A 21,292-nucleotide genomic window follows, 5' to 3' on the forward strand; every position below is an offset into this window, starting at 1 on the left:
AGTGTGTCATGAAATAACCAGATCTCACACTCATCTGGAACACTGTCTGTGTTAATCCACTCCTGCTTAAACAAGCCATGCATTGATTAAAAGTGAGTAGATGTCACTAGTGTTCCCATGTCAGCAATGTATACAAAACATTACTTTGTCCTGTGTCATAATTATTGACTCCCTGTCCAACAGAAAACATAATACCTCATTACTGATGTAAACTCATCCCTGTATTATACAGGTTGCTTATTCAAAACCTTTTCATGTTTCTAAAATACAGTTAGGGCCCTTGTGATTTATCATGACAACCATGCATATAGGTAATACAGCTACAATGCAGAGCATTGGACCGTTGTGCCTAGCTGGACCTTTGTGGTAAACAAAACAAAATAAAACAAATAGTAATGTATTTTTTCAGGTGTATTTCTTCTGTATGTAGCAATGTGAGTTGGCAGACTATCCGGTTACCCAATTTTTTTGAGTGATATAAGCAGGAATGATCTTATAGGTTCATAGGTAGGTACTAGGCTATCGGCCCAAGGGCCTACATAAGCCTAGCCAACAAGGTTCCCTGGCTTACGCCACTCAAGAAAGTTATTTTCCTGTGCCACTGTCGAGCAGAGACACAGAAGTGATCCCCAGGATGTATTTCCTATTTCCCATCCACTCATCAAGATTTTTCTTGAAGAGTGCTAATGAAGAACTTTGCTTGACATAGATGGGCAGCCTGTTCCAGAGTATGGGAAGTCTCTGGGACAGGAATCTATCCCTCCAGCATGTTCTGCTTATTGTGGTGACAAGGTTTAGGTCCCTAGAGCGTGTAGCTCGGAGGGATTGGAATTTCTTTAGGTGTAGCATGTCCAACAGTTCTGGGTTTGACATAACTGTATATGTTAGGCAGAGATCACCTCAGAGTAGGTGATATGCTATGGAGTAAAGCTGGAGTTTTTTGAGACGGTCAGTGTAGGGCATTTGTTTGAGGCCAGTAATCCTCTTTGTGAGGTGCTTCTGTGGCCTTTCCAGCTGCTGCAGATGTCATGTGAGGTACATTCCAAAAGGGGTGTTGTACTCTATAATGGGTCTAATGAGTGTCAAGTAGAGGGGAACAATGACCTCTTTTTTCCTGGATGAGAACCCTTTTATGATGAGGTGTGCCATGTAGAAGGACTTCCTGACTACTGTGGCGATGTGACTATCAAAGGAGAGACTACTGTCCACCTGGGTCCCAAGGTCTCTTATCACACATTCGGTGTTAAGTAGATTGCTGCCTATGTGGTAGTTCATGGGTACAGAGTTTTTACCAAAGGCGATGACACTGCACTTTTTGGCATTGAGCTTGAGGCCATTACTCTGACACCAGGCATCTGTCTCAGTGAGGCCCTTCTTTAGGATGTCCACATTATTTGGGGACTTGACTATGGCTCCGAGTTTGCAGTCATCTGCGAACTTCATTAGCCAGAGGCCTTCTGTGTTAGCCTGTACTTCAGAGAAGTAGATACCAAACAGGAGAGGTCCCAGGACGGAACCCTGTGGTACTCCACTTGTCACTGGTTTGAGGTCAGATTTGGAGTTGCAACTTTTACAGTGTGGGTTCTGTCAGTGAGCCAGTTGGCAATCCATCTTGTGATGTAGGGATGTATACCTAGTTTAGTGAGTTTAGCTATAATTCCAGAATGGGGGATGGTGTTGAAAGCCTTGGCGAGGTCAAGATAGGCTGTGTGAACCACCTTACCCTCATCTACGGCTTTGGTGACTGCCTCAAAGAAGTCAATCAGATTCAGGAGGCATGATCTGCCTTTCACAAACCCAAACTGGCTGGGATTCAGAGTTTGGAGGTTACCAATGTCTTTGTTTATGAGTTCCATGATGATACGTTCCATGGCCTTGCAGACCAGGCTTGTCAGGCTAATAGGGCAATAGTTCCCAGAATCAGTAGTGGCTCCCCCTTTGTGGAGTGGGATAACTGTTGCTGTGCACCATTCAGTGGGCACAAAGCCCGATGCGAGGCTATTATTGAACATGGTGCTTAAGTGGGGAGCCAGTTCTTTCTGAAGTTCATGTAAAACGAAGCCTGAGATGTTGTCTGGTCCCATGGATGCTGTGTTTTTGGCTTTAGAGAGTGCAGCTTTTACCTGCATAGTTGTGATTACAGGGACTTTGCATTCTTCCTATATAGATATGGGCCCTTTAGGGGGTGAGGGGGGGTGGTAAAGTTAGCACTGAATCTATCTGCTAGGATGTTGGCAATATCAGTTGGTTCTGTAATTTTTGCGCCATTGTGCTGTAACTCAGAGCAGATCTGGGTGTTGCCATCGGGATTCTTGACATAACTATAGAATGCTTTGTGGTTGTCCTTAGAATTAGTGGCGATTTTATTTTCGTAGCTATCTTTGAAGGATCTTATAAGGGATCTCATCTTCTTACTGAGGCTGACCAGGGAGCTCCTCCACTCATGGGATTTTACTGTCTTTTGCAACAGTTTCTTCCCTCTGTTGTACAGTTTGTTTATGGCAGGGGACCACCAGATTGGCTTCCTTTTTTGGAGGATAGCGTCTTGGTTCTGTTTGGGATAGCACGATCAATGCACTCATGTAAGTGCTTATAGAGTGCATTTGTAGAGAAAAAAGACTGGCAAAACACCGCTATGTAAAAAAAACATAATAATATAAGAGATAAAAATCCAACAGTAGCTGCGCTGGTTCTACAACCCTTCATCAGACCTAGCATTTGTGTAGGATTCAGGAGTTGTAACTGTATTGTCCATCTGCATGGGTGTCATGAAGTTCACCATTTCTGTCTTAAGAAGCATGAAGTTGGCTTTGGAGAAATTATTTAATAAAAAGTAATAAAAAACTACAGACAAAACAGAAAACATTATTTAAACTGAAAGTCCTAACTACTCACATTTTAACTGTTTAAATCCTAAAAACTGAAAGTGTAACCCCCCCAAATGTGTTTTCTCATAATAATGATTTCTCTTGTCAGTAAAATAAATGCACTTTAGTATTAGTTCAGCCTTATTTATATTCATATATGAATATGCAATCCATAGAAATTTATACAGCTTTGCAGACTGGACAGGTCAGTAGATAAACACATAGGATCGATAAACAGAGACAGGATGATAGACAGGAAGATAGATAAATAGATAGATAGATAGATAGATAGATAGATAGATAGACAGATAGATAGAGGGATCAATTTATCAGATATTTCACTTGTGGGGAGTTTACTGCACATTACCATCTCTGGTACCTAGGTACTTTTTTATGACTGAGAATTAATTGTTTGTGGGGGTGTCAATCCCCCCCCCCTTCAAATAAAATGAATTGAAAAAAAAGCAGATAAATGTCACAGCTTCTTTTAAATGGTCTGTGCATGAATAGTGTTGCCGAGAAACCACTTCTCCTCTGGTCTTGAAGAGTCGTCAGAACAACACAGCAACTATCGTAAGTACACTACCGTCACAACATTGTGACAGCTATAGAGGTTAACTAGCAGGATCCAGTGTTCTCTGCTACTGAAAGTAATGCTATTTTATTATGAGATCTCTGTAATCCCATCTCCAGATTATATTAAAAATATAAAGTCTGAGTGCCCCTGCAGACCTCGCATGACATGAAAGGAACACACTTTTTCATTTATGTCATAGTGCTACCTGTTTGGCACTTCACAGAAGTTTTTGCATGACAGACCATCTACAGACTAGCAGAGATAATATTGTTCTTCCTCCAACATTTCGTGAATGTATTCAAATGGCTGTTTTGGTGCAGTCATTCTGATGGCTGAGTTTTGGTCATCAGAATTTTCACTTTCAGAATTGCTTCATCAACTACCTTCTATGATTACATTGTGCTTGTGAAATTGTTCTGTTTTATTTTTTATTTTTTGGGAATTTCTTCACCCATGCTTTGCCTGAAAATGGTCTATTGTGTTCGATGCACTACACAGTAAACAAACTAAATAAAATAACATAAAATAAAATTTAACCTGTATCATATTAGCACTTTCTTTATTAGGGTAAGGATGTGAGCTTAATATTGCACAATAAAATGAGATGAAGGGACTAAAGCCCTGACAGTACCCTTATTTAATGTTATAGTGTTGATCAAAAATTGTTGAAGATTTTTCTTTTAATGAACACATTGTTGATGAATTAGCATTTATCCACTTTTGGAGTTTATTCATGCATTTGAGTTTTCATCATCCAAACTATCATTTTCAAACCATTTCATTGACACTTTCTGCAAAAGTACAAGGCCATGGAGTTAATAATAAAAAGATATGTAGAGAGGACCCCCCCACACACACACACACACACACACACACACACACACACACACACACACACACACACTGTACTCTGTTATTAAATATTACTGCGTTTTGTTGTTTGGTGTTAACTGTAGTATCAAAGTCTGTCAAAAAGTTCAGTTCAGAAATATGTTCACTAATCACAGAAATTGAAAAATCAAAGCACTGTTATGTAACACTCCCATTCATTGCTTCATTCCAAAGTCAATAACATAAGCATCTGTGGACTCTGCTAGTAACATAATATGCAGATTATGTTTTTTACATTTAAAGTTTATTTAATTAGATGCTTAAATTCAAGCAGTCTATAGAACAGTATTCAGCATACAGTAAAATAATTGAAATAAATATTGATGCCAAAGGTTGTAGCTTCTATTCTCAGACCAGACAGATGCATTGCTGACACTGTAGTGCATACTGGTGTTTATTACAAATGAGGGGGCACATTGGACATTAAACCAAAGCCCCATCTGCTTGAGTTGTTAATACCTTACATGGATGTAGAAGATCCCACTGCACCTATCAAAAGGAGAAGAGGAAGTTCCCCAATGCCCTGGCCAAATTTTTTTAGTTGTATAAATACCAGCTCATGTCTCACATCAGAAAGAGAGCAATAGCCTAGTGGGGCTCACCTGGTCAAAAAGAATAAATCAGAAATAAAAATAAACAGCATAAACTTTACAAATCAGCTACACAGTTGTCCACTTTTAAAATCAATACATTAAATTATAAGTAAAATATTAGACACAAATAAAATGACTGTATCAGAACCTAGGATTGTAGTGTATTTCACATCCAAAGCTAGATAAGCAAATAAAAAAAAAAAAAAAAAAATAATGGCCAGACTACTTTAGGCAAAACTGTGGAATCAAATCATTGGTAGCCCCTGACCAGCAGTCAGAAAGAGCAAATCAAAACAAAGGAAGCCAGCAGCATCTATGAATAGTGGCGACAATGGTCATATACAACTATATTAATAATATTTCTATACTTCTGAGGAATGGGCCAGACTAGTTAAAGTGTACTATGTGGAACTTCCATGAATTAGCTCAAGTCACCAAAACCAGCTATGATGCCAAACTACTTGACAAAACATTGATCATTTTTAGATGGCTACTACTAATCAAACCAGTATGTGTTGCATACAGAGCTTACTGGATAATTTAAAAGTCAGTAAGTATTTTTTATATAAAAATAAAATTCTGATTTGAAACCTTCACTTCACTGTTCTCTGATGTCATAAACCCAATTACAGATATGCAAACAAAAAGTAAAAAAAACAAAAAACAAAAAGAACCTACCATGGCCATCATGCACCTGACAGAAGGTACCATGCTCAAAGACAGGGAAAATGTTTTATAGCAGGTCATGTACACATCGAGGTCGTTGTGTATAATTGCATAAAGAAGATGACAGAGCACAAAGGTGACTTCATATGAAGTAGCAGTGAGGAAAATTATGCACTGATTGAGATAGTAAATAACAAAACACTCTCAGGCAGAATCAAGGCAGTATCAGTGACCAGCACAGGTGTGTTGCTGCAGGGGACACAGTGTCCACTGAAATATAATGTTGTGTATAGTACAGTAGATACATACACACAGTGCATTGGTACACATAGACACTAGCGTCTGGGCAGCAGTATGTGCAGATGGAATGTACAGATTTTAATATTGGCATAGCGGGAAATGCTTCAGCCAGACTGTCCATACAAGAAGCAGCATGAAAAATGGGCTGATGCAGAGAACAGCCACTGGAGCAAAGCATGCATCAGCATAAGTGGATGAGGTATCAACAGCAGGTGCATCAGACAATGGCAGTATTGGTTAGATGACAAGATAAGTCAGTACCTGCAGAATAATTCACTGCTAAAAATGCAATACCAATGCCTGTGGTCTGCTGAAGTCCTCTGGATTGCTAGAAATGCAGGCAGTTCCTGAAATACAGGCTCCTTGTATTGTCTGTACATGTACCCCTTTTTTATCAGAAATGTGGTTTGCATTGAATGGTAGCAAACAGTACATCCAATGGCTTATTAGGTCACATTTCCAGAGCCCTCTATAATGTTGGAATGCAATAGTCTCACAGTACTATAATGATACATGTTACAATGGAATGCAGGGATGTACTTATACCTGTACCCAATACATTAGGATTGTGTCTGGCTCTGCCAGGGACAGAAGCATGTCCAAGATAGAGATTGCTTCAATGGGCATGCTTGACTTCATATTCTGTAGGATAGCTGAATGTCTGCAGGGAAGAGATAATAGCAGGGCCAGGGGCATCCACAGTTGTACTTCCATGCTGTTTTGCAAGTCATACATCATCTCAAGCATGATACATGTTTTGTGTCAGGTGAGACCTGAACCTTGAATGTTTGTTGTGAAGAAACACTGAATGGCATGGTAAGATGGCAGCAGCTTTCGAAGGAAAGACTTCCAACCTATGTGCACATCTATACACACTACTTGCATGCTTACATAAACTGATTATTACCTGTTTTGCAGTGCCAATCTTGCCCTCTATCAGCTTCAGCTGGGGCAGCTGCCCCTTCACCCTTGTGATGCTGTGAGTTATTGCCATCTATGTCAGGGAGAATAGGGCTGTGCATGTTTAACATATGCCAACATAGTTAGCTGGAGTTTTGTAAATAATTTTGTAGATAATTTTATGTGGGTCTATATTATATCCTCGAACACTTAAAAAAGCGAATGCTGATTGATCGAACTTATTTTCGCGAATCTGCAAAATATCGAAGCAGCATAAACTCCATTTTTCCTAGGGAAAGAATTCGGTTGACCATTTCTGTTGCTTCAGTATTTTCAGTGTTGTGGTGGAAAGTTACCGGTCGGATTCAGGTAAGTGTGCGATTGTGTGGATGTGAGTGTTAGGGTGATTTAGGTGAGTTAGGATTAGGGCTCGGGTTAGGTGTGTATGCGATTGAGTGGACATGAGGGTTAGGGCGGATTTAAGTGAATTAGGGTTAGGGAGCAAGAGAGGTGAGTGTGCGATAGTGACAGACCTTAGGGTTAGGGTTTGGGTTAAGGTAAGTGGATAGTTAGTGGTGTGTGTATAGTTTAATGTAGGGTTAGGTGTAAGATTTTAGGTGTATGTGTGTGTGGATTTCTGTTTGTTTGGTGTGCTTGTGCTGTGTGTATGTGTTTTGGATCAGTGATTTTTTTCCCTGGGAAAAAAATTGCTGATCTGACAGTTCGAGATTGTAAGCTTTCGCTTAAATTAGGTCGATCAATCAGCGTTCGCTTTTTTAAGCATTCGATGATATAATATAGACCCTTTTATGTCATTTGACTGTCACACTGACTTGTGAAGATGCTTGTATTAGAAATGTATCAACAGTGTTATTAAACAAAGAATTCTATTATTTTCAAATACTTCAACACATCCTAGAAAAGCTCTGAGTCTGTACTCTGCCAGAGTAATGTGATCAAATGTGATGTCATTCTATAACCTGCACTGATGGGATGGAACTCACAGATCAGCATGTTTTGTTTTATTTTCTTTGGAACCTAATATAAAAATCTATGTCAGTTTTTAGAGTTAGTTAGTTAGTTAGAAGTTGGAAGATCATCACCTTGCCTTGTGTAAGCAATTTTCTCACTGTCTCATCTTGTCATGCTGAATTAAGTTAGCCAGGGAACAGTTATTCTTTAGACATAAATTACAGTGAGATTAGCTAAGTATTGTTTTTTTTTTTTTTGCATCTGCTTGAATCTGTCCAACTGTGTTATTTTTATTTCTACTGTGACTAAAGAAACTCTGATGTTTATTGCAGTTAGATATTTAATAATCTCATGTTTTCTATTTTAGTATTTATTATTAAATGTTTTTACACTTTTTATTGTGGCTGGTCTTTTAGAGATTATGTTTAACACCTTGAGAGTACTTGTGCTTATTCCTAGTGAAGACTTTGCCACTCCAAAAAGCCTTACTGCTTGGGGTACATATACCATTTATGTTAGTATTGATTTTACTCACTATAATTGGATACCGTTGTAAGAGCCTGACAGTGACTGGCTGGTGGCAGGATCGTTACCTTATTGTCTGGGCATAAGGAGGCACAGCTAGTAAATCTGTGCCAGCCTTTCCCAGATGTGTGTGTGTGTGTGTGTGTGTGTGTGTGTGTGTGTGTGTGTGTGTGTGTGTGTGTGTGTGTGTGTAAATCAAATACCCAGGTGTGGGTTTGTTAGTCATTTGGAACTGCTGTTAGGGGAAACTGTGCTTGATGCAGAGAGAAAGCTTTATTGGAAAATACTGTGTTAGTTCATCCCTGTTTTAGTGACAGTCTCTCGGCAGTGTCGGTGGTAAAGATTGAGGCTCCTTGATTACTGGCCAAGGTAAAGAGGGCCCATCACAACCCTACCCTTGTTACAGCTCTGGAACAAAGGTTATGAACCACTAGCAACCATGCCCCAAGCTGTTCAGTGGTTATTTACATTTTCCAATGGTTTAAATTTGATTCACATTTAGGGAACAGCAGTATTATGAAACAGGCACTTTGTTCCTCAGTGGACATTTTTGTCTTTCTACTTCTAATATCATCATTTGCTTGTATTGGTTCCAAAATGCTGACTGCACTATATCTGTTTGTAAGTAGTGTGTGATTGAAAACAATTACATAGGTAACAAATTCAACATATGTTTGTTTACTCGCTGAGTGACATATTTGCTTTAACTTGGTTTTCAGATCTCTGACATCCACGTTACAGGGGAGTCAGAAGACATGTCTGCTAAAGAAAGGCTGCTGCTCTGGTCAGCACAAGCGACCGAGAATTATGTTGGCGTACGCTGTGACAACTTTACCACCTGCTGGCGAGATGGGAGATTATTTAATGCCATCATTCATAAGTACAGGTCAGTACCTTCATTTGGTGTATCATGTTTGAGTACTTTATTTATGTACTTATTATGTATATTTTCATTTATTTTTATGATTTGTTGTTTTATTTGCTTTTGTTTATGTGATTATCCTGAATGGGCAGAGAGCCTTTTCAGTGGATGCCCAGGAAGATAAGCTCCAAAAATAGTGTTTCCAAGAGACAGATTACACATGTGCAGTAGTAAGTGTCCACGTGGGGTTTTTTTTGGGTTCTCCATTTAACTTACACATACCAAAGACATGCAGTAGGTGGATTGGCCACTCTAAATTCACCATAGGTTTGCATGTGTTTGTGTGTGTGTGTATGTGTGTGTGTGTGTATGTGTGTGTGGTATGGAAGAGCAACCAAGGCAGGGTTAAACACCAGGCAATGTGAACCTTGCCAATAGATGATTGTTACTGTTGAGGTGACGCCCCAACCCCATGTGCAAAACTGAGAGAAATGGGTTGTGAACGAATAAAAAAACTGAGCATAGTCAAGCAGCAATATCAGAAAAAAATTAAAAATAATTTAGCAGTGTCAGTGGCCCAACAGGTAGCACACTGAATTTGGTGCTGAAGGCTGTGAGTTGTATTCCCACTCCAGATAGATTGTTGACACAGCTGTGCAGCATAGAGAGGAAGCTGTGGTCCTGAGTGTGTCATCCTTCGGATGAGAAATTAAATTGAAGTCCCATCTGCTTGAGTTTGTGGTAGCTCAGGTGGATATAAAAGATCCCATGGCACCTACTGAAACAGTAGGGGGAAGTTCCCCGATTCCCTAGCCAAATTTCTGCAGTAGCATAAATGCCACCTTGGATCTCCCCTGAAGAGAGGTCACTAGCCTAGTTGGACTAACCCAGTCAACAAAAAGTAAATAAAACACATACTGTAGTTGTGTAAACAAGTGCATGTAGCAGATGTATACAGTGTATCATTTATGTATTTGCAATATTCACATTGTGCATGATTAATTCCAAAATATTCTGTACAACTGATTCAGTGAAACAGATAGATACAGTTGTATGATATTTGTTATAATGAGCAATTATTAAAAATAGTTGGATTTGTCATTCCACAGTGGTCATTTTACAATCTGAAGTTCTGTGTTAGATAGTGAGGTGAAATAAAAGATCAGCAAGTACTAGAGGTAGTAGTAGTTAGTTTTGCTTAGTATAACCAGATAGATATAGATAATCGTATTAGATTATGTGGAAAGGTGGCATACACAGGTCGGTGGGAAGGAGTTTAACTGGAGCCTAGAAAGGACTTGGCAGGATTTATTTATCATGCACATTAATAAACAATGCATATATGCTGAGTTGTCAAAGAAAGAGAAAGACTGAGGAAAGCAATGTAGTGAGAATTTACTTTTGTTAATCATTATAGTATGTCGCATGAGCAATACCAGTTGGTTGTTAGATACTGATTTAATTGTAACTTCAGTTTTTTAAGGTTTTGATTATTTTATGATGTCCTTTAGTAATGAGTTCCATATCATTGCTATCTGAGTAGAGAGAGTCCCTGTGAGGAATGTTTGTTTGACTTCTGTCTTAGTAGAACCTCTGTTTTTATAGAAGATTCTATTTATTTATTTATTTGGATCTGAGTTGTCTAGTTGGAGAGTAGTTTTTGATTAAGTTTAACTTTTGGCATTGTACTTTTATAAGACGTGATAATCTGGCACAGCTGTATTTCAATGCTGAATGCATTCAGGCTACTCTGTGTAATGATAAATCATTTTATTTGTCTCGTCTGCCTGTAGTCCGTTAATAAAACTGTTTAGGGTTCAGTCCTAGATTTATGTGGAAATCTGGTTAATTAGAGTTCTGTAGAGGATGTTTAACTCTGTCCATAGTACTAGGCATAGGAGCATCCTTCTGCTGTACTGTTTCATCATTAATATACATGTGCATGAATAAACTATACATAGGAATTCTTACATATTTAATCACTTCCAGAAAGTTAATCATGACTGTCTTCATTTTTTCAGTGTTTGACAGGTTGCATGTATACAACAATTTTCTAGAGATATGTCATTTTAATGGTATCTGTAGTGAACCAGTTTGCAAATCATGTAATAGTACAGTAAGGGAAGTTTTTGCATGATGTGACAATTGGGGAGAGATGGGCGAAGGCTGCCAGCCAAGTCAAATAGAATTTGATATATAATTCTGGCATTTGTAAATAAATGTAAAACACAGGCATGTTTTCTTGATAATAAATGTAAAATACAGGCATGTTTCTTGAGTGTAAAGAATACTGTGAAATGTGGAACTGCAAAATATGTGACAACATTGCACTCTACTGGCCCAGTGAAGCATGTTGTGACCCTTTCATGTTAAATTCGGCTCCAGTGCAGCTGGATGAAGGTTTCATGCCCATTGTTTTAAGGCTAAAGTTTATGACCAGAATTTGATGTGGAATGTGCTTTATTGCTCTAGTTTCTGTTAGAATATACATGTGAAATGTCTTCTATTGTTGTAAGTTTCTGTACAGGCGTTAGATTGCTACATAATGCAGTTTGTGGCCTGAGAACTCAGACCAGGTGTTAAGATGATGCACTATGAATACTGGGAAAATCTAAGTGTCAAAAATGATGTAATTTGGGAGGGCCTTAGAGACATATTTGTTAGTAATGTTTAATTACTATTTCTCACAAGATGCTGGAGAGCATTTTGATCTTGATATCCAACTCATCAGCACTCTGCCTTGTGCTCACATGTAAGTTTTAGCACTGCGATTTCTTGTAGGAATAGTTAAAGCTAGTAAAGATTAATTAGGTAATTTTCTTTGAAATCAGACCTGTCCTACTGTATTATTTTAAGTTTCTGTGTGATCTCTGAACTCTTAGCTATCTCTGTGGTGTAGTAGTTTTGTCTTGTGTTTAATTATTTATTATTAAATATTTTAAAACCTTCTACCTGTGGCTGGTTTGTGTAGAAATAAGCTCTAGAGTACATTGCATATTTATAGAGGTTATTGTAATAGGCCACTCTAAAGTAAGCCTTGACTGTTAGTCATACTACCATTGGATAATAATATTGTACAGTAATAATTAGATACCCTTTTAAGGGCCTTTTAGTAGCTGATATTATTAGTTGGGTGGTGGCAGTAATTACTACTGTATAGTCTGGGTAAAGGGGCACAGCTGGAGAATCTGTGTCAGCCTTTCCCAGGAGTGTCTGTGAAGTTGTGTAAATACTTATCTCAAAGTGTGTGTGTGTGTGTGTGTGTGTGTGTGTGTGTGTGTGTGTGTGTGTGTGTGTGTGTGTGTGTGTGTGTGTTGTGTCAGCTATTTTGGCAGGTACACAAAGCACTGGTTGGACAGAGAGGGTACTGGAGGTTTTAGCTTGCCCAGCTAGGCTGAGACCTGGACCCTATAGCTGTGCCAGTGGGGAGTCTTATTGGGGACCTGGTGAGCAAGGGAGCAACCAGCCCCAGACTGACTGTGATCTCTGTGTGCACTTAAGGGAAATTGTACTTTACTGTATTAATTATCCTTTTCTCTTCTATGAGAAGACTTCCCTGGTGTTAGTGGTGAGGATTGAGGCTCCTTGATTGCTGGGCCAGGGCACGGTCATCACACATGCTCTTTAATTTTACTTTTAAACTGAGAGGGAAAAGTGCACGGACTTATTTGCTTTTAGTGGAAAAAACTATTTGGAATGTCTGAAATGTGTGTATTAGAGTCACAGTAACTTGCTTATACTCTCCGAGAGCTGCAGAGTAGTAGCAATTAGCTTTATTAAATGACAATTTAATTTCTAGTCTTTCTTAGGTATCCCACTACTGAGAAGTTAGTGCTCAGCTTAACAAAGGTTCATTCTTGGACTTCAGGATGATGGTTTGTGGAGATGCATATCGGCACCAGAGCTCCATTGCAGTGTTCCACCAAAATAAAACTGATCACTTAGTGCTGACATGTCTTCATCCCCCCTTCCCTCTGTGTCTTCCTCCCATTTATAATTTAGCCATCCACTTCTGTCAAGTCACATCTGACCTAAGGACCCCATAAACAGCCATCACCATCCACAGAGTTTGCTACAGAAAAGAAGTAGATTGATTGCCTGACCTTTCTTCCATGTCTCACACACACACACACACACACACACACACACACACACACACACACACACACACACACACACACACACACACACACACACACACACACACACACAGACACACACGAGCGCGCACACGTGCACACACACACATACACACAAAACTGATATGCATACTAACAGACAATTTGAAGTCACTATTTTACCTACCATATGTCTTTGGGTTGTGGAGGGAACCCATAGTACTCAAAGAGGAGTCTAACTAGCATAGAGAGAACATGAAAACTCCATACAGAAGGCACCAGAGAAGAAAATCAGACTGGAGAACTTCTTGCTGTGAGGCAATAATGCTTCTCACCTTGCCATTGCCCCCCCCCCCCCCATTTATAATAAACACCATTATTTTGCAGCTGAAACCACTTCTTTTTCTAAAGAAAGCATAAGCCAAACAGATGGAAGAACATAGAGATACAACAAAGAATTTTTGAATGTTGATCATATGCATACTGATATAAAAAACAGTAAGCAAAAGAAAGTTCTAAGAGATAAAAATGAGTGTGATAGTGGCAAAGCTTATCTGGTGCCAAACGGTGGATAGATAGAAGAACATAGAGTTGAGAATAATAATTTTAATAATTTGTTTAATGGTGATGATATATTTAATGAACATGCTAATGGAGTATCAGATGTTCTTGAAAATAACCCCTGTGGTCCTACCCCTTTAGAAGTTCCACCACTCCACAGATCGAAGAGAATAATTAAACAAACAAGTAATGGGGCTAATACTCATTATTATGGACATAATGGGAGGGGTTGGAACTTGAGAGGACAGAGGGGGAGATGTGGACATTATATCCATCGGAAATAACAAGCCCCACCATTATAACAAATGATAGTAACAACTTCAGAATTTATAATTATAGTGATGTATGCTTAGACAGACTGCGGTGGTGCAATGGTTAGCATTGTCGCCTCACAGCAAGAGGTTCTCCTGCTTGATTCTCGGCTGGAGTGCCTTCTGTGTGGAGTCTGCATGTCCTTCCTGTGGTCAAGTGATGTTTAAATATATGCAGGTAGGTGCGTCCGTGAATGGGTGTGCCTTCTTTAAAGGTTGGACATCGGGCTGGCAACTTGGCAGTGTAAAAATCCACTGCCAATCATTAGCAGACCGGAGTTCCACTGTGGCGATCCCTAACCGGGAAAAGCCGAAATAGTTTTATTAATGTATGCTTTGACAAAATATGAGAATCTCTTTGCAAAAGTTTTAAATTTTGTTCCTATGAGGAAAGCTATGATAGCTAACCTTATTATTGATTTGAAGTTGTATAGTAGAAGGCTGAATTTGACCATCTGGTTCAAAAATACTGAAATTATTGAGAGTGATAAGTTTCAGCACTCCAGTGTATTTAATCCCCTCCCCTGAATTCACAAATTCAGTTATATGAAACATTTAACCCCCTTTAATTCACCAATTGAATTATATGAAACAGTGTTTGAATGGGATTATAGAAGTGTGTTGTCTTCTAATAAATGGAAAGTTCTTTATAATTTGAGTAAGGAAGAAAGGGAATTGTTGACACAGGTGTGTATTGATAAATCAATAAGGGTAACGAAACCCAATAAAGGTAGGATTTAGTTGTCTGAAACTCTTTTGATTACAGCAATAAAATTGATAGTTTGTTAAAGAACAATGATAATATTATAAAGTTTCTCTTAATGAGGTCAACATCTCTTATGATAAAATCGATCAATATTTGTGTGATATCAGTTTGGATGAGGTAATTAATGATAATATATATAAATGTTACTTAATACACAATATATAATAACTTCCAGTGAGTGACCTGCCAAACCTCCTGTAACAGAGGCACATGGGATATATGCAAATGACCCTTATGAACATCAGGTGTTTCAACTGTATGGCGATTCTGATTGCCCGTGACTTTTACGTTTGAAGTCGTTTTAATGGACAATATCAGGCCAATAAAGCCAAACCCCACTAGCTATAGATATGCATATTTCGGCCTTGTTATGACCTCATCAGCATAACACAAGCAGAGTGTTTCACTAAGTATAAGAAACACAGGGTTGTCATTGGAAGTTCTAGCTTGGCTGGAGTTTTCATTTAGTTTTTACTGATTGGTTTTTCAGTGTGACCTTCTCACTCTTTGTTTTAATTTGTTAGTTGGGATATTTTGCAGTCACCCTAATGATAATGGACATCAGCTGGGTATAACAACCCTGTGTTTCTTATGCTTAGTCAAACACTCTGCTTGTGCTATGCTGAGGAGGTCATAACAAGGCCAAAATATGCATATCTATAGCTAGTGGGGTTTGGCTTTATTGGCTTGAAATTGTCCATTAAAATGACTTCAAACGTAAAAGTCATGGGCAATCAGAATTGCCATATAGCTGAAACACCCGATGTTCATAAGGGTCATTTGCATATATCCCATGTGCCTCTGTTACAGGAGGTTTGGGAGGTCACTCATTGGAAGTTCTAGCTTGGCTGGAGTTTTCATTTAGTTATTACTGATTGGTTTTTCAGTGTGACCTTCTCACTCTTTGTTTTAATTTGTTAGTTGGGATATTTTGCAGTCACCCTAATGATAATGGACATCAGCTGGGTATAGCAACCCTGTGTTTCTTATGATTACTCAAATGCTCTGCTTGTGCTATGCTGACGAGGTCATAACAAGGCTGAAATATGCATATCCATAGCTAGTGGGGTTTGGCTTTATTGGCCTGATATTGTCTATTAAAACAATTTCAAACGTAAAAGTCATGGGCAATCAGAATCACCATATAGGTGAAACACTTGATGTTCATAAGGGTCATTTGCATATATCCCATGTGCCTCTGTTACAGGAGGTTTGGAAGGTCACTCATTGGAAGTTCTAGCTTGGCTGGAGTTTTCATTTAGTTTTTACTGATTGGTTTTTCAGTGCGACCTTCTCACTCTTTGTTTTAACAATATACAATAACAGAAATCTTTGGTATTCCTAAAATATATAACAATTTAAATGACCTCTCATTGAGACCAATAGTTAATGCTATTAATTCTAACACCTACCCTATGGCTAAGTACGTTGATTTTTTATTGAAAGACATACTCCATGGTAACATGTATGTGTTTAAGGATTCACAGGGCTTTCTTACCAGAATAGTTCCATGCTTATATCAAGATTATCTGATATTTGTAACAGTGGATGTTAAAGATCTTTTTACAGTCATTCCCCATGATATAGGGATGTTGTGGGTAGTTGAAAATAAGGTAATTAATAAAATTACATTGTTATTAGAATTAGTGTTATATAATAATTATATCTATTTTGTTGGGTCATTATACTACCAATATTTATGGCCTATGGGAAGAGACATTTATTCTCCAATCAGAACTTAAAGAGAATTGAAATATTTCTAGCAGATTTTTGGATGATATATGTAGTTTTTGGATGGAGAGTATAGAAAGATTAGAACAATTTGTGAACTATATTAATAAAACTTCTAGTTTTTTTTACGGCTTTCTTTTTTTTTTAATTTTACAGAATGTTTTCTATATTATGAAGTTCTTTCAGAAGCTCCAAAAAATGCCCCAGCACCTACTAGTATTATAAAGAGCATGACTTGAGCAGACTTAGTGATTATTAAGGATGCTGCCCGGACCCTACATCCTAGAGTCATCCTAACACTGCGTTTCCATACTATATATTGACCATTTGGGCAGTTTGTCCTTCTCTTTCAACTTTCTGGTTTAAAAGACCACATCTTCGCTTGTTACCCATCTTTCCTGTAACTAACCTACTGGGTAGCACTAGAAAGCCTTAAACTGATAGAAGCCTTCTAGCTTAGAAGAGAGACTTTGGAGTGATATAGTATCAGTTTTCTGTACTTTCTTGCTGTACTTAACTGTTCTCTGCCTAAATGCAGATTTTCCAGTGTTTATTGTGATTTAAAAGCTTGTTTTTTTCACATATTGTACTTATTTGACTGCCTGCACCTTTAAAAAGTTTTTTGTTTAAATAATTTGTTTAACTGTTGTAGGCTGCACACTAAAGTGCGATAACCTTTTCTGATCGTTTGTAGTCGTTTAAAGCTGTTTTAGGTGTATTTTTTACTGTTTTTGCCTTATCTTTTCAAAAAAAAAAATTCCTTGTTTCCCGCCTTTCTAAGCTAGTATAGTCAAGTTTTCAGGTTAGTGCTGAATTGAGGACTGTGATACTAGTTTCTGAGTTGCCCATACCTTACTTGGATAGAAGAACGTTTCTCTGTTCATCTGTGAGAAAGAGGAGCTTTGAGCAACCTATCTGTCCCTGGAGGAGTGGTTCCAGCCCAGAAGTTAGTAGTTTATTGGTCATTTTGGGCTAATTTCTATCTCTTTCATTTCCCTACTATAAAAACTGTGTTTGCATGGTTTTGCGCACCGGACAATGCCAGTTAGCTACGGTTAAATTATTCCCAGCTCCACTAAGACTCCTCTTCAGTTTTTCCTTTGAAACTAGTCTAACTCTCAACCTAAGCACTCAAAAAGCATCTTACAGCCCAGCACTTGCTCAGACCTAATAGCAATCACTAATATACCCTGACACTGATTGCCCAGCAGGGCAAGGCTCTTTATTCACCCCTCACCAACCAAGCGACTAAGCAGCTCACCCTACTATTCAGGTATGACCAAAGGATGACCAAAGGGCAACTTCAGGTGCACTCTCCAGTCCAGCTGGTGAATCTAGGTATCCTGAGGCAATGTTACAACTGCCTCATGTACACAGACAACCCTCTCCTCCTTCCACAAAACACTAAGATATGCGAGAGATGCAATTATACAGCCAAACTGGAAGCTAAGCTGTCTCCACCCCAGACTGGAACAAACAGTCAAGAGGAGAAGGTTAACACTTGCACCACAACTCCAGCCGCACACAGACCTATTAAGACAGCACTGGCAAAAAATACACATAAATGCACAAAATCATACTCGGAGGCTCTAAATAAAAACCCGCAAAAGCATCAGAGACTTCCAAAGCAGACACCCAAACAACCTGCACTTCCCGTCACAAATCAGACAACACATAAAACACAAAATCAGTGTGCCACACAATCACAGCCCTTAAGGCAAAATAACATACCTAACACACTAGTAATAGGTGACTCTATAGTCAGGCACACTGATGTCTCACTCACTAGGCTGGACAAGCAGAAGCTGCCTGTCTGGAGTCAGAATCCGCCACATAACACAAGCACTCAGGTCACTTCAGAACAAGTACAAATATGACTCTGTCATTGTTCATGTTGGTGTGAATGACCTGAGGTGTACCTCCCTGGACTGCATGAAAAGAGACATGGAAGAGCTCTCTGATCATGTAGTCCAGGCTGGTATGACTCTGACCCTGAGTAGCATCCTACCTTCACCAAGAATGATACCTAAGTATAAAGAAAAAATGATCAATTTCAACAATTGGCTAAGCTTCTGGTGTCATTCAAAGGGGATCCAGTGTCTGCCAGCCTGGGACAACATGCTCGAAAAGCCGCATTGCTTCACAAGAGACAGCTTGCACCTGTCACCCCAGGCTTTCGAATACTGGCCAAGGCTCTTGCTGCCCCCATAGTGCCTTTTTAGGCAAGGCTCAAAAGTCAAACCCACCTCTGTAAACAGCTAAATTAACAAAAAACTGAGGGTTATGCTACTCAACGCCAGGAGTTTAAAACTCAAAATGCATGTGCTCGAAGAACTCCTCAGTATGGAGAACATCGACATCTGTGCAGTAACTGAAACCTGGTTCAAGACTCCAGAGAGCACCCCAGCACGACCGGGCTACAACTCATACCACACGATGTTCATCATGTTTTACTGTTGCAGTCATTACACTTGGGTTATCCTGCTAGCAGGCTACCCTCAGTTGACCAGAATTCCAAAGCCTAGGTCCGGCGTTGGTTGCTGTCGCCTCTTCCCTGACGTCAGTGCGCCAGGGGTATAAAAGATGCAGCCAACACCATTTTCTTCAGTCTTTCTTGCAGTGTGGTGCCCGATGCAAAAGCAGTGTGCAAGTGCCAGTCAGCTGGCTCCTGAGATTTTCAAATTCGAATTTCAGAACCAAAGTCTTCATTAAAGCTAAGTACCCCGTTGGGGAAACTTTTTTCTTGCTCCAGACGATGTCAGAAAAAGTTAACAATTGTATTTCTTGTGGGAAGCAAATACCACATAAGGATTTTCACTCTTACTGTATTCCTTGCCTAGGCCCTGATCGCAATGTTGCTAGCTGTCGGTTTTGTGCTAGATTTAACCAACGCAGTATTAAGCGTCGGTTCGATTTTGTATTTCATTACTTTGGCCAAAGATTTAATTATATAATGCCGTCGGACCAGCCGACAACCGGAGTTTACAAAAAACGCAAGGACAAGGAAAAGGATAGGCATCCGAGGTCCAAAACCGATGACGAGGCCTCTGCTAGGCAAGTCGCCGGTTCTCAGTGAGGCACTGGAGCCCGCTACCACAGAGCCACAAGCCGCTTCTGACTCCCACGTGGAGCCGACTGGGCCTCTGGATACTCAAGGTATTGGACACTCGGAAATCATTCCCTCAGATGGGTCCGGAGCCGCTGAGCAGGCATTGGCTTCTGAGGGTGTCTTCAGACCTACACAACTATATATTAAGTCATCTTCAGCTTCAAAGACAAAGACTAAAGCAGCTCTAAAGACAAAGAAACAAGAACAGCATTCTCCTACTCAGAATTCCATGCCTAAAAACAGATGCTCAAAATGGCCGAAGACCTAATTACTTTGATCAGAGGTTCCCATCCCCCTCCTGATAAGAGGCCTAGGCAAGAAACAGAGTATGGTTCTTCTGATCAGGTTTCTATTTCCTCTGATTCCTCTTCTGAACAGGATTACTCCATGCTTCCCTATGAGGATTCTGATGCTGAAGAATCCATTCCTTCAGCCTCTCCTCCTGAGGATTATTCTTTTGGGGAAACCCTGCATACTACGAGGGAGCATTTCCACTGGGAGAGCCAAGATTATTCTGAATCTAAGAAAAGGCTCAGAGACTTTCTACTACTTCCTCAGCACAGACCCCTTGCTATTCCACCTGTTCTAGACATTATGTATTTTCAGAGTCCGGCCTGTCCCCTGACTCTTTACCCCCTGCACCTGCTAAGCCAGACAGATACTACAGGGTCCCGGATTCTCATAAATTCCTATATAAAAACCCCACTGCTGACCCAGAAACTATATCTCAGGGTCCCAATGGGGTTAAAGCTTCCACTGCAAAAATCCCTGTCCCCTCTGATAGGGATTCTAGGGCTCGAGACAGATGGGGGAAAAATGTCTACACTTCTGCTACCCTGGCTGTAAGGGCTTTAAATTGTCAGTTTCATATGCTTAAATATCAGCAATATTTAATGTCACTGCTTAAACAGAAATTGCTGACAAATACTGAATGTTCAGAGAACAAGGAATTGCAGGATTTATTGCATGCAGCTGAACAAGTGGGAAAGCATACTTTGCAATGTGGATATGATTCTTTGGAGGCCTCTTGCAGGGCCGCTGTTACAGGTTCTGTTATTAGAAGGCATGCTTGGTTAAAGGAACAGTATCTGCCTGATCATGTTAAAGCAAAATTATTAGACGCACCATTACAGCATGATACTTTGTTTGGTAGTAAAGCAGAATAGGTGTTGAAAAAAATGGAGGATAAAGCAAAATCCATGCAAACAGTCAAGGATTTCTTACAGGTACAGTCACCTAGGTTTAGCAGGAACTGACCTTCTAAAAATTGTTCATTTCCAGTGTCAGACAGACCACAAAGCGGCAGATACAGGTGTCCCAGAGGCAGATCTTAGCTCCAAGGCTCATGCAGGCCTAAACAATGAGGTGCTCCTACCTCCAAAAGCAGAGAAGACAAATCACAGCCTTACAGGAAACAGTCCCAATGACTTTCCTCTACCAGATCCAAGCACATTTCTTTTGACAGCCCCCTTAGGGGGGAAAACTAGCACTTTTTTTTCATCAAATTGGCAAATGGCTACCCAAGACAAGTGGGTCCTGAACA

The 21,292-nt window shown here is 39.6% G+C and overlaps 1 protein-coding gene across 3 annotated transcripts in view; it reads left to right on the top strand.

Moving 5' to 3' along the window:
• The window catches only part of DST (dystonin), a 4,096,730-nt gene that overhangs the window by 1,920,992 nt on the left and 2,154,446 nt on the right, over positions 1-21,292 (top strand). For all 3 annotated transcript variants that reach the window (XM_044063350.1, XM_044063347.1, XM_044063348.1), the window contains one exon: positions 9,011-9,177. In XM_044063350.1, the coding sequence (XP_043919285.1) occupies positions 9,011-9,177 (167 nt within the window). The remainder of the gene's footprint in view (positions 1-9,010; positions 9,178-21,292) is intronic.

The sequence above is a fragment of the Protopterus annectens genome, chromosome 2.part1 (assembly GCF_019279795.1).
Source record: "Protopterus annectens isolate FY-2018-M chromosome 2.part1, PAN1.0, whole genome shotgun sequence".
NCBI lineage: Eukaryota > Metazoa > Chordata > Ceratodontiformes > Protopteridae > Protopterus > Protopterus annectens.